Source organism: Pieris napi, chromosome Z (genome assembly GCF_905475465.1).
Source record: "Pieris napi chromosome Z, ilPieNapi1.2, whole genome shotgun sequence".
Taxonomy (NCBI): Eukaryota; Metazoa; Arthropoda; class Insecta; order Lepidoptera; family Pieridae; genus Pieris; species Pieris napi.
This window is the reverse complement of record NC_062259.1, coordinates 10,898,827-10,911,442: the sequence shown is the minus strand read 5'-3', so window position 1 is coordinate 10,911,442 and position 12,616 is coordinate 10,898,827. Positions and strand designations below refer to the sequence as shown.

Below are 12,616 nucleotides of genomic sequence, written 5' to 3'. Positions count from 1 at the left end.
ATAATGAATATCACTTTAAATATAGATAATATAAATTTAGGTTTTCTGTAATCGTTCTTTTAATATTAAAGCTGACAACACAAACTTCAGATGACAGTTTTGCAACCTCCGTCAATCCTTGTTAACGTAAAAGCAAAGTATTTTAAAACGAAAATAAATGATATCAAAGTTATAATTTGAACGGACTTAATAAGAGTGAACAGAGTGCAAAGAGTGCAGCACTTATTAATTGCGCATTTCTTTTCATTTCGTTTTTGTTTTGATACTTTATCGAGTGTGTGTTAGAGGTTACGTCAAAAAAGGGATGAAAATAATAAAATACGAATTTTTATTTTGTGTATTAAATTTTATTGCATCTATTCACACACCTTCTTGTTACGACTTTGAAGCTCACAAAATCCGTCTATAAACAATATTGCTTAAAATAATTTGTGAATGTGTCATGTGATTACGAACAATTAAACATTAAAAACGTAAAACTGTCTAAATTTTAATATTATCACTAACACATAGGAATATTTACTGATTTATCATATTTTTTTTTCGAATTTTTCACAAATAACTAATCACTATAGTTCGAAAATACGTTCGTTGCATACGCATTTATCAGTTTATTTACATGCGAATCTGGTGATACAGATATTATTGTGTTATCACTCTTAAATATTTATTATACGATTACATATTTACTAATAACAGAGACGTATGTATGTATGTACAAAACTATAGACTCAATTTTGGACTTTCAGTCTCTATAATGTTGGAAATATTTTACACTATATAGAAACAAATGTTTATATCACTATACAACTACTTTATTACATTATACAAGGCCATTAAAGATATTCTTTCTGAATAGACACAGTAAAATATATTTAAAATTAAAATAGGATATTTATTAGATTTAACATACGAAAAAAGGAATCTTTGCTTAGGAATTAAGACTGGGACATATACAATATTTTCAATGTTTTTTTAATTAATGACTCTATTTTATGCTACGGCCGTTATTAGTACAATGTATCATGTGCATCAGGAATAGTGGCCCAGCCTCTTATTCATACCAATTCCTTACTAAAGTGTAGTTCGCAGAAACGTTTCATTTTATATTTAACAAAGACAATGATAGTCGTCTGACTAGAAACAAACAAATCAGATTTCTCAAAATCTGCAATCTGTAGATAATATCGCAAACAAACAGCTATTACTACTGACCTCGTATCAATAAATAAGTATTATAATTCGTATGATAGACGTTTACGAAACTATTACACAATAGAGAAAATTGGACGTAATTAGGCACTAAATATAAGGAGAACATTTTCAAAATAATAATTTACACTACATATTAAATAATAGTCTAAAATAGTCACGTCTATCTTGTAGAAACGTTACGCGTATTAATACCTATTTTTATTTAATCACTGCATCTCAACCACCTCCAATAATAACTACAGTAACATTTCGCAAGGTCCAATTTGAGTTAGCACCTAGTATTGTCGGTCAGTCGGCGCATTCGCAGCGACGTCGTTTGCGAGTTGTCAACCTCACGGCTCGCCTCTGTCCACTATCACAATTCTAAGCTTCTCTACCGGTGCATAAATTATCACGCATATATACGTATGTATATTTATATTGATATTTACAGGTGTATCGCGTCACTCACGGGCCGATCGCGTTTATTGTCGGTGCGCCAGGTGTAGACGTGCGGCGAGCGGTCAGGCGCGGGAGGGGGGAGGGGGCTCGGCAAGGGACGACGTGGAGGACGACGACGGGGATGGCGCGGGGGGAGCCGGGGCGGGAGCAGCCAGAGCGAGAGAGCGGGAGTACTCCAGAAGGGCGACATCTGCTGGATGCGTCGGGGGGTAAAGGCCGCGGTACAGCTCCGGTCGGTATGGGTGAGCGAGGCGGGCGGCTGCCGCGGCAGCTGCGGACTGATAGAAGGCAGACGCGGAGGCGGGTGGTGCCGGCACTTCCCCGTCTTTACTTGCCATGTCTGCGAGAGACCATATCCTCGGCTTCGCTGATGCGGGCGTGCTTCCCGGTGGAGCTCTTGATGGCAGATGCTGGAACGCTGGATGTATAGGCCGCTCGTATGGCTCAGGCGATTCTGGACCGCTGTCAGCTCGTGATTCAGACCACTCAGATTCAGTCCGTTGACCCAACAAATCTAACCTTTGTTGTGGCCTATCACCATCTTCGCTGGAACCAGTGCCGGAGTCTTTTCCATCTATAAAAAAAGATTGGTCAAAGAATGCTTCACTTTTTAAACCTTGTTTTATTAAAACAAATGATTAAATAGTAAGTTTCAGAGTGATCGAATTTCAAATTTGGTCACAAACACACATTAAAAAATTCTGAAACAAAACACGTCAATAATTTTGAAGAATTTCGCGAATTCTCTATTATTACGATTGCATGAGCCATGTATTTAAATATTCAAGAGTACATACCCAATCCATCCTTTCCGTCGTTGCTTTTGTGGTCATCGTCATCATTGTTATTGTCATCATCATCCACTCTGTTCCGTGGCTCCCACGTCATTTTGTTCTCCTTCTTGAGACGCCTGCGGGCGTTTGCAAACCACGTTGAAACTTGTGTAAGAGTCATCTTCGTTATGATGGCTAACATTATCTTCTCTCCTTTAGTTGGATATGGGTTTTTCTTATGCTCGTTGAGCCATGCCTTTAACGTACTCGTCGTTTCGCGGGTTGCATTTTTCCGCCTTGCTCCATTGAGATCCATTCCATATCTGCTGGCAAAAATAAATATTATTAAAGAACTTCGTACCACCATTATATCTGTACAATATTTATTCATCCACGTATGAACGTCAGTACTTTAACATTTACTGCCAGTGCTCAAACCAAGGGTGTAGAATGGACGAGAAGAACTGGCAATAAACTCTCCGTCAGTCTTTTAAATTGCCAAGACTATTTTTATAAAATGTGCAAGCCTGCATATACGTCATGCTCCTAATCAAAGAATAGAGCAATTCATACGAATATAAATTTCTTGATAATCAAATAAAACAACACCATCAGTAATATAATTTATTACAAAATAGTATTTCAATTCAACAAAGTACCATCTATAAAAGCGTGGAAAATATTCCGAGAAACAACACGGAGTAATTCGCAAAGTTTTTAAAGGTGGATACAATCAAGCGTAAATGGCCGAGTCCGATTTGGAAGAGGAGATAAGTTGGTTCGTGACCGCCCCGGCATAGCCGCCTGCCTCCCGTGGCCGCCCCACCAGTCCAATGAAAGAGCTAGTGTAATAATTGAAATCGAGATAAACCTTTAGCTACTGTGTCGGCGTTAGGTTGCAGCTTATCTCCCGAACCGTACGCATTCGCTTGCAGGCCACGCTGTCCCACCTATCTTTATTATGTATTCCTCGTATCGTTGTTCTATTAAGATTAATTAAATGCTCTAAGTAAACAAAGTGATAGTAGAAGTGAGAATAACAAAGCATTAATTGCGCTTGTTAAAGTTATATCAAAAACAATTTAGTTAACTATATAAAAACATTCGATTAAATTAAAACGTAGTTGATATCTCGTTGAAGAAGCGAATAAACGTTAAAGTGTATCCATATGTCACCAATGCAGTTGGTAACTGAGAAGGGTGGAAAATAGGGATGAGTAGTATGGGAAATTAATAAAACTGTCACTTAAATCGCAGAAGTGACGGGCATCGCCCCTGTCTAAGAGGGAAGCAATCGATTCGCTACTTTATCAGATAACACACAGAGTTCTATTTCATTTGACACACCTTACTAAATAAACACGGTCTCTATTGTAACTCCGTTGTTGACTTAATTCTTCTCGCCCCCAACAGAATGAGATTCTCGTAAATAAATATGAAATGGAATATTATTTTGTTTTGTTACCGTTTTCATTAACCCAGCCGACTAGCCTAATTTAATAACGTTTATTCAGCTATTGTCAGCATAAAGCTTCTTGATAATTACACGAAATAAAAGTGCGGATCTTTTGCTCTATTATATAATCAAGTGCAAAAGTTATATTTTAATGACGTCTCCCTGATGAATGAGCTAAACAAACGCGGAATTAAAGCGATAATACGAAAGTGGAACGACGAAGCTTAGGCATATTCTACAGACAAAAAAACGTTCATTTATTCACAACGCGCCACTTTCACAGCATCCGCGCTGGCGGGGATGGCAGCGGTTCATTTTTTTATTATTTTTTCCGCCGCAGCGGGTGGTTCGCCCCTGCCTTCAATTAAATCCCTATCTCCAGCCACCTCGCGTTTCCTACTTAAACTCATAAAAATGAGATAAACACAAAATTATTGCTGCCACCTATCGCTGTTATTATTAAAACGAATCACGCCCGCGCTTCATTAGAATCCTATTTTTGATAATATCTATTTGAGTTTTATCACCAACGATTTATAAATGGATTTATTATTTTGTCATTGTCTCGTAACGGCATTTAGCCAAAGATTTTTCGGTAGCATTGATTGAAAATATTGTATATAATTTATGTACATTATTTTAGATGATGAGTCTTAATTACGCAACACAATATTTTTTGTTAGCATGAAGGTTTTTACATTGATTAGGTCTGTTCCTAATCAGATTCAGCTTTGATAAATTAATGTTTACTCAAAATTAAAATTATCAAAATACTTTTAGTGGTTTCCACTACATTATATTGGCATTAGGATAAGTGAGAATTATTTTCTGTATTATAAGGATTCATCGCGTTATTTTTTATCAGGACAGCTTTTTCATTCCAATAGGCTGATTAAACAAAGGCCCTTTGAGTTGCCGCCTTAAAAGGTACAACTAGGATCATGTTACAATTTCAAATTTACCAATGACATCGACTTCAAATGCGTACAGCCAGCGACTAGACACCACAGTTTAGAACCTTCACACCTTGCTATAGGGGCAAACATGCGTTGCTGACTGTTCGCCTATTTCTTCCACATCAACGAGTTTATCAGTCAAATGATACACCGCCTATGAAATTATAGACGTCTTTTAAATCTTGGTGACAGTTTTGTGTTGAAAATTTATCGGGCATTGTGTAGATGATCGAATTACGTGTCAAATACGTATCTTGTGTTTCGAGCGAATCAGAAAAAAATATACTTTGTACTTATTACATAATTATTACACAAGCATTATAGTGACTTCGTTTGGGCATACATTAAGCTTAAGTATTCTGAGCGGGATTAGGATAATTTTTTATAAAAGGAAAGCAAACAAACTAGCTCTTAGGCGCGTCCTAAATCTAAGATTGTATATTGGAACCCTGACTGTGTCAATGAAGTTTTCTGAATAAACATTTATGACATTTTTAAAGAATCTGTTGCTTACTGTAAATTGAAGGGTTTTAAATTTAAAAGAAATGTTTTTCAGCATTTTCAAATTGACAGTAATGTTACTCGTTGAAGTAGGCCTACGGCAAAAAATTGAAAAAGGTGGTGAGTTAAAATTATGATAACAGCGTGATTGGTAGTGTATTTTCTTTTATTTTCATCACTACTATTGTAAATCAAATTATTAGAACTGTTAATTAAATCTTCAACGTCTAAAATTAAGTCTTGCAAATAGTCGACGCAGTTTTAAATGCAGTATCATGCCAGTACAACAATTTCAATACTTAACTTCCCTAAAATCGCCACTATAATCATTTGTCCGTTTTGGCCGGCATCCAAATTAAGCCGCTAATAACAAAATACAAAACAACAGTACTGCTACAACTCGTACAACCACAAAACAAGCTCTGTACAAAGAGTAAATAACGCTAGAACATTGCCTTTCGCTACAAATAAATAACAGAGTTCATAAAACCGCTGTCCGATAAAGCTAATTATTCGTCGTAGCAATTTACGAATGGACTCACGCAACGACCAATCTGAGGTTATGGTAGTTTTAAAAAGTCCGTATACAGGTACTAAATATTGTTGGGTAGATATGCTGGTTGGGGCGCGGCACGCCAAAAATACATTACGAAGCTCACAACGCGCTATTAAGGCCTACCGCACGCATTCACGTCGCGATAACCGTCCTGGGCGTATGATATCAGGGGACTAATTGGCCGGTCTCGTGTATAAAAACCCCTAATAGAAACAGTAAAGGGATTCCTGTAATACGAAGCAAGCAGTAATAGCCTGGAATTTTGGACTAAACGCCAATCGGCAAGATAACCTTGGTGCGAAGGGCGTTCTACGGGGCTGACGGCTGGGCGGTGCGCGATGACAAGCCGAGCGTGAAAACCATCAGCCATCTTTGTTTTTGCTTAGGGGGCTGATTCCCCTTTGAGCGACGAACTTTTCAGAAATATTTTTACATATTTTACATGTTTTATATAACGTAATATAACTTAACAATCGTGTTATTTTATTAAAACAGCGATCGTTAAAAAATTACGAGTTGTAGCAATTTGCTTAAATCATTTAGATAACTCCGTGTGGTGCATTCGTGATCAATAAACTCAAATGGGTTATCTCAACGATTTATTATAAAAATATCAATATGTTCTTGTTAGTTCGATTGGCTTACGAAAACAAGGCATAAATTATAACTATTGGTTTTATCAGTGGCAAATTATTTTTCTGTTTCACTTGAGTCTTGACCCCTCCTTACGTAGTTGATAAGACAGTTTATTGCAACTCGGGCGAGTTTTAATTAATTTAACAATAATAATACAGAAGTGGCGTTCGCTGTAGGTCCGAACTCCGATATCATAATAACGGTTGGTTCACATTGTTCCGAATCTTTCCTTGTTAGAAAGTACTCTCACGGTCACTAGGTACATGTGTCAAATTTTATTATTATTTTCATCATATAAAGATTATCTGGAACATTTTAAATTAACTGTTGTTTCTGTTGCCTTATTTAAAGTTATTGTTACGGAATTCTAGAATTAATTAGGTGATAAATTTTAGTTGTTAATGTGATTTGAATACAGGCAAAAGTATATGAAATCTAAAAGTCGAAGTTTAATAAAATTAATGATATGTGTAGGAGGATCTTATCTTCGTTATCAAATAATTAGTCATTAAATAAACTTTTATATAGGTTTATTATTATTTGATTTCAGTATGACGAAAAGAATCTGTCACAAAACGTATAAAAATATCAAATAATATTAGTTACGTAGCGACTATAATTTGATAATTTTCTATCAGAGCTTCTAAAGTCCACATAAATAGAGCACGAAATTTCTGTACCTCCCAGAAGTTATCAATTCTCACTAGATATGTCAACGATTTCTGTTTATCACACATCACTCAACAGTTTATTGAAGTAGTCTGTATCTAATACGTCAATTGTGTCGATGCACGTACGTATCTTAATTTCTTAAGGTGGGAACTGACCAACGTTACGAGGTGTAATGTAACATGTAATGTAATGTTACACAGCGAGCATTCGTGCAGTCAGTACGTCGTGTTACGGGGAAACCAGAGAGCAACGAGCCAGTCGTTGCTCGCTTTGAGTGCTCCACCCGGCTGTCGGTTTTTTGGCGAATCCTTTGAGTGTTACGCGGTTCGGTCAGTACGCTCTTTGTCAAAAGTCGTCCCGAGCGCACGCGCGTCGCGAGTAATCACACGTCAATCAATCAATCAATCAAACATGGAGTGGAACAAAGAAAAATCTCTGTATTTTTCTATAAAATGGAAGAAAAGAGGAAGTGTTGTGGAACCCAGCTCATCCAGAGCAAATAAATTCAACAGTTCTTCAAAATCGATCGGAGACATGCGTACAAAGTTTTTATACTGTCCAGTAATCATTTGGTTTTTCAAAGTTGCTATCAATGACAAACCACCACATACGCCTCTATTTTTAAATAAGTTTGATCTCCAGTAACGTATTTTCTTCTTCTTAATTTGGATGAAACAATAATTAAGTAGAATCAAAGATACCAACGATTCCTCACTGTCGGCCATCTCGTGAACACTGGCGGCGAAAGCGGAGCACAGACGTTTGACGAGCATGTTACGCCGATTTTAATACACAGCGTAACATGCTCGATGCGTTATACGCTCGATGCGAATGCTACATTACACATCGTAACTTTGGTCAGTTCCCACCTTTACATTAGCTTTTTTTACATAGCAAATCTTTGTACGTGTAAAAGAAAAGGGGTTCCCCTTGACTAAATAATAATTAAAGCCCGAATTACGAATCACATGGATTTATCACTTTTACCTAGTTAACAAATTAATTAATAAACAATTAACCAAGATCACTCAGGTCTGTTTAGACTATTTTATAAAATAGCACTAACCTCTATAAATAATGGCATAATCTAAACCGTTTTGTTGCAAAATAAAGGATTAATGAAACATATTAGGGATCTAGTTCAACCCCCATGTATTCATACGTAGTGCCCCTTAAGCATCTTACTGTAATGCCAAGATTGCGTTGAAGACAACGTGCAGTTCCGTCTTAGTTCTCTGTAGACTGTATTGTTCAAGACCTCACAAGACGTGTATGTAGACTCGAAAATTAAGTGTCGCGCCCGCGGCTCACTTATCTTAGGTCACAGTTTATTACTCACATGTTATACAGAGAACATTCAATTTTATGAACTTGGGAGGCCAGTTTCGCAATAATATTTGTAACTATCGTTGTGCAAGTTTTTATTAGTTTGATAATAGGAATTAATTTTGTGTAGTATTTTGTAGCGTCTTGTGATAACATTGCGACCTTGAGCTATATAATGAATAAAAGGTTTGTCATTACAATAATCGGTTATACATAAATTAAGCTATGATATACTTGTCACTGTGTGTCGAATTTTAAATATTTTAAATATCGAACAGTGTTCAAGCTTTAGTGCTTTGGGTATCGCGCATAAATTCCATATATAGATGAGAATTTTCACTTCCATGAATAGATTGAAAAATTGACGTCGTCAAAAAATTACCTTTTAAAAATACATCTCCAAATTGTTGTTTGACCCCGCCGTTATAAGATCTATTGACAGAATTCGGATCAAAATAATATCATTATATTTAGATAAGTTGGTACTAAAGCTTGAATACTGTTCGATATTTCAAATATTTTAAATAGCGAACAGTGTTCAAGCTTTAGTGCTTTAGGTAATCGCGCATAAATTCCATATATAGATGAGAATTTTCACTTCCATGAATAGATCGAAATATTGACGTCGTAAGAAATTTACTTCTTAAAAATACATCTCAAAATAATTGTTGTTTGACCCCGCCGCTATAAGACCAAGTGACAGAAGTCGGTTCAAAATAATATCATTATATTTAGGTAAGTCGGTCAAAGTGGCCGAAGTTAAATCAATTAGTTATTTAATCTATTATCTCTATTCCTATTTAGATGACCTCATTAAATATACTCATTTTGGTCAATTTGGGAAATGGTCTTCTTGGGTAACGAAATTAGGTATCTCTTACATTACTAAAAATATTTGTTATTGAAGATATAGGTCATAATAATATTTCAGAGATTAATCTTAGCCAACTAACTATATGGTTGTATGGACAAAATATTGTTTCTCTCGATACAGTTTTTACAGCTCAACTGCAAATTATCCTTATCTCAGCGTTCTAGCTAATAATATAAAGTTTGTGCAGTTAGATAAAACGCTGGTATGTCATACTAGGAATCTATTCAAGTAAGGTGTATCTATAGAATACGAATGTCGTGTACTAATTCGTAGTTTGTCAGAACAACGAAGGTATTATGTACACGGGACCACATGCAAGCATACTACATATGTTTACAGAGCCGTGCTCGACATATAGGGATTAGATTACCTGTAAAGTGCATTGTTCTATACATAGAGTCTCTTTACCATATGAATATGTTGTATGTGCAATACAATATGTGTTCCTTCTATAGTAAACGCCTTTAGAAAATGCCGGTATATTTATGGCTAGAACTGTTTTAAGTAATATACTTAAATCATAAACTAAATATACTTTTACAAATATTTAATATTTTTAGGTTTACTTTTTTGAAATCATTGCCCTTAGTATAATGTTTCTAGGTTCGAACAGTTTTAACTGAACATTCCGTGGTTATAAGCAGGGATTCTATACGTATATATTTATATTTTATTTTATTATTTAATTTAATTATTTACAACATTGACTCAACAGTAGATAAACTTTGGTGTTGGTGAAGATTTCTGTATCTGATTTTCTTGTTTAAATATAATTATTTTATCTATCTTCTGTACCACAGGCTATATTTGAGTCTAAGACTAATATCAATACTTAATAAGACACTTATTCTAGGTGATGACTTCTATTTCATTTGACGTACTAGAGGTATATCTGGATAAAGACGTGTATGGCGATAGAACTATGCAGGTCTTTGAACCTATGCAAGCGACCGCCACAAGATATAACAAAATTAGCTGAAGAGTGCTCTTATATACCGAGCCCTGCGCATACACAACAGACATGCGGTCGAGCACATGCCCATGTAATCACACCGGTATACCGTATGGCTTACAGGCTGGATTAAGTTGGATGACTGATTCCTACTAAGACGCCGTTTGGAAAAGATACATTGGTACACAGCCGTGTACAAACACGAGAGTCGTTTTTTATATAACATGGGACAAATGGGCGAGAGCGTTCCCGACTTTATATGAATTGGTACGCTCTTTTCTTGATGGGCCGTAAGTCGCATTGGTTCCGAAATACTTCAGTGGACTGCTGGTTCCACATAGTGCGAGGCGAAAACTGCCTTAATAACCTTGCTTGCTACTTACTATAAATCTAAAAGTGGTGACGAATCCTATTCAAGCCGCTGACCGATAGGAAAAAGGGAAGAGGAAGCGAGCAATGCGTCTAGAATGAAATTAGCCGGTCGATTACTTCAAGCTGGTTGTGGTTTACTAATGGCACGCGCGCGCTCACTGCATACGAGTACGACTGTCTTCATTGATATGCTATAACGCGCACTCTTTATTGTTCCATACTTCGGTAATACACAGGAGGACTGGCAGTTTGAGCTGTAAATCGCTGTCTGTACACGTATTCTCTAACTGGGGACGTTTAGGGCTGCCCATTACGTTTGCACTATGATTGTATGGAAGTAGTTGATGTATTTTGTCTAGTTTTGTTCTTTTACGTATGTGTATCTTTGATTTTTCCGTCCTCGTTTGTATCCCGTTGCACCAATTTTGTCTTCTATAGTCGGTGAAAGACATTGCGAGTGTCTTAAACAACATGATCGTAGATCTATAGATTATAAATGAAACAACGGCAGAAATCGGAAGCCCAAATAAAAGTCCTTAGAAATCAGAATAAAATTTCGATAATATCTATAAGGAGGTTAAAGTTACCCGTGACAAGTGTAGATGAATTAACAAACATACAATACGTTTTAATAGCACAACAGAATAATGTCTTCTAAATTATAGATAGATAGATTTTCTTAATTGATGAACTAAATTAGTGGGACTGGTGCTTTTCTCGCTCAACGAATAAGTATCGCAATACAGCGAGGAAATGCTGCCAGCGTTAAATGTACTCTGCAACAAGGACCAAACTTTTTAAATTCGTTTTAATTTTCTTATTACTAATTTTTCATAATTTTGATTACTACTATGTTAATAAAGAATTGTAAATACTGTATATTTGTTTGTTATGATTACTATTCAATAATTAGTGGAACTTAATTTAAATTATAATTCTAGAAAGTTCATAAATTTCATTATCATTGTGGACGGTGACCATAAGACCGGTGTGTTGTTGGCCAGAGGTGATGTCATGTCCGCCGGCCACACAAAACGTGAGACTACGTGAGCAACTTGACCACGTACTGTGATCTAAATGACACATTATGTAATTGCTTGATTTCTAGATACACGCGGTATGATTAAAGTGACGGAAACTATTTCCGTATTCGAAATATGAAAATGCTTTTTACGTTACTTTAAGCTATGTAAATCATTTTATATTATGTTGAGTGGTTCGGTGGTTATAATTTGTAACAAAAATTAAAAACATGTTTCATGAGAATCAAATTTAATTGTAAATTTGTAATAACGCTTAATTAGTTTTAATTCTGATGTTTTTCAAAAATATGGCTATTTTAATTGTTTGGTAAGTTTTTTTTATTTTATGCTATGTTTCTAACAGTACATAGGATACAGTTTAATTCAAATCGATATTATTAACATAATATAACATGAAAGAGCATCTTGGGGGTATTGTGTAACATAAAAAAGTAGTCTACAACTATAATAATGTTTGGTTTACAATAACTAAGCCAGGAGTATTTTTATACTATCGTACCAAACTTTTTTATATGGTAATTTTCACCACACAATTAAATTGTATTTTCTATTACAATAGGTGTATTCTATATTCTACATGATATTATTAAGGGTGTTTATAAATCATGTAGAATACACCTATTATACATAATATATAAATATAACTAACCTTACCGCGTTACAAAAACGCCTAAAATTTCACAAGAAAACAATTTATAATCCAAAACGTCAATTACACTATCACGTACCTATCTTTTATTCTATTACAAGAGAAACATTTCTATATAAAGAACTGCTAATTTAATTTAACAAATTTAACTTCCAAATGAACATACATGAATGAAACCAAAAAAGCAAATCAAT

General features: G+C 35.4%; 1 protein-coding gene across 3 annotated transcripts in view; it reads right to left on the bottom strand.

The window, feature by feature from the left end:
* Positions 1-548: 548 nt before the first annotated feature.
* Positions 549-12,616, bottom strand: part of LOC125062715 (homeobox protein caupolican) — a 45,926-nt gene continuing 33,858 nt past the window's right edge. For 2 of the 3 annotated variants that reach the window (XM_047668799.1, XM_047668802.1), the window contains exons 4-5: positions 2,454-2,755; positions 549-2,230 (exon numbers count right to left, since the gene is read on the bottom strand). In XM_047668799.1, coding sequence (XP_047524755.1) covers positions 1,719-2,230; positions 2,454-2,755 — 814 coding nt within the window. In that variant the 3' untranslated portion in view covers positions 549-1,718. The remainder of the gene's footprint in view (positions 2,231-2,453; positions 2,756-12,616) is intronic. The other variant, XM_047668800.1, reaches the window with a different exon arrangement.